Source organism: Buceros rhinoceros, unplaced genomic scaffold (assembly GCF_000710305.1).
Source record: "Buceros rhinoceros silvestris isolate BGI_N320 unplaced genomic scaffold, ASM71030v1 scaffold25052, whole genome shotgun sequence".
In the NCBI taxonomy this organism is placed as follows: domain Eukaryota; kingdom Metazoa; phylum Chordata; class Aves; order Bucerotiformes; family Bucerotidae; genus Buceros; species Buceros rhinoceros.
This window is the reverse complement of record NW_010398681.1, coordinates 3,500-5,568: the sequence shown is the minus strand read 5'-3', so window position 1 is coordinate 5,568 and position 2,069 is coordinate 3,500. Positions and strand designations below refer to the sequence as shown.

General features: G+C 47.9%; 1 protein-coding gene across 1 annotated transcript in view; it reads left to right on the top strand.

The window, feature by feature from the left end:
- TCTEX1D2 (Tctex1 domain containing 2) overlaps positions 1-2,069 on the top strand; it is a gene marked incomplete at its 5' end in the record, with an annotated part of 4,412 nt that overhangs the window by 569 nt on the left and 1,774 nt on the right. The window contains one exon of the mRNA XM_010131202.1: positions 1,253-1,322. Coding sequence (XP_010129504.1) covers positions 1,253-1,322 — 70 coding nt within the window. The remainder of the gene's footprint in view (positions 1-1,252; positions 1,323-2,069) is intronic.

Sequence of the window (2,069 nt, the reverse complement as noted above, 5' to 3'; positions counted from 1 at the left end):
TGCTTTTATTCTGCGGCAAGTTAGATCAGAGCTGGGGCAGAGCGGAATAGCAGGGAGACCAGAACAAGGCCCAGTGGGAGCAGCAAAGGGAGAGAGTTAGGAGCACAGTCAGCCAAGGAGAGGTGTGACTACAGCCTCAGAGCACTGGAAAAAGGTCGTGGTGGTGATGCACAGGATACCCGCCAACATTTTTGAGTTCAAGAAGTAAACTTCAGGCTCCAGCAGGTGTTTCCTGTGTTCAGTGCTGGAACAAGTACATAGACATGAGTTGGCACAGGCACTTTTGGTTTTTTCCTCCTTCCTAGGGACAGGCTGGTGCTCCATCTGCTGGGCTGGCCTGACACAGTGACACAGACCTCTTGTTACCCGTGGCAGGAACCGTGATTTATGCTTCTCCTAGAGTTCCACATCTGCTTTAAAGCCAGCAGCAGCTGTAGTCCCAGCCCATGTTGATGTTGAGCAGATATGCACGGGATTTGGCTTCCATAAGCTACGAGCAAACCCGCAGTAGCCTGAAGCGAGACTGGCCCAGTGTGGCTGTAGCACCTCTGACAAGCATTGACATGGTGCATGTTACCAGGCTCAGCATGAGGTTCAAACCTCCAGTGGAGACAGTGCACCGGAGTCTTCCCAGGACACTGCTTTGTGGAAGACAGGAATTAGGATCCATATTTTATTTTAGGCTTCTGGAACATTGCCTTGGCCTGATTGGGTGTGGATTGTGCCCAAAGGTATTTCTTTACTATTGTAAAACAACTGCATATTTTTGCAGACAAGTAGCATAGACCTGCCTGTGCTTTTATGGGGCCTTTTATCCCAGCTCAGAAGCAGAAGACTCTCTACAATACCTTTGCATCAGAAGAGTTTTCAAACAAGCTAATTTTTTTGTTTTAATTTGGATTTTTGTCCACCAGCAGCCTTATTTACATTCTTTCCATGTGTTCAGCTCTTGAAAGTTCAAGTCAAAGCAGAATGCTGACATTTAGTGTGGCTGTTCAGGAGTGTCTTCTGCCTTAGATGCATCTTATGACGGATGTCAAATACCCCATTCACCCTTTAACTCTGGTCAGACCGCGGTACTCTGTCCCCAGGACAAGGCAGCCACAAAGCAGCCTGTCCACTGTGCCAATTGCATGGACCTGTACAGGACACTTGCTTTGTAACCGGAAATCTTTAGCTTTCTGGGTCCTATTTGGTGCCCGTATGTTAAATGAGGTATTGCCCTCTCTACTGTTTTTTTCTCTCTCTCCAGAGGAGGGATTTGACAGGTACAAAATGGTGGTGCAGGTTGTGATTGGAGAGCAGAGAGGAGAAGGAGTGAAGTAAGTTTTGCATCTTTAATTGTATTTCTGTCGGTTTTGTTGGGTTTGGGTGGTTTGGGGTTTTGTTTGGTTTTTTCCCTTTGGAAGGTGCTTCCAGCTTTCCTAGGTACAAAGGTCTCTCTGTAGATGATAAAGCGTAAAGCACTTACATTTCTCTTTAAGTGGCACATGAATGCTTGGACTGTGGCTGACTGAATTACTGGTGATAATTGGCTGTATGGTGGTTCTTGGCAAGCTGGAATGCTGAAAAGCATTTGTGAGGAGTGTTGCAGAAAGGCATTTTAGGTTGTACTCATGATCACCTAGAGCATACACCCAGTCCAGTCTCCAGGCCCTGCTGGAGCACAGACCATGGTACCTCACTTCCATCTAAAGCCAGATTTCCAGGAGTACCAGGCTTTTTTCAGAAGTTCTATAATCCCCACGCAGTACTGTCACGGGAATCTAGCCCAGACAGTGGGTGCTGAGCACTTGCAGTCTGGCTCCAGATGTCTGCAGGCAGACAACAGAATTCCTCTTGGCTGCAGTAGCGGGCTGTAGCTTTCCATTTCTGGTGAGCACAGAGGAGACGAAAGGGAACAGCCCACGAGGTTTACATGCCCTGTCTGCTGGGCTGATCTTTATTATCGTGCCTGGTGCTCCAGCAGAAGATGAGTGCAGCAGAGCTGTGATGGGATCTGCTGTCTCGGTGTTCTGGAAGTCAGGCAGGAATATCTGTACCTGCTGCTCTGGCTTTTGTCAGGAATG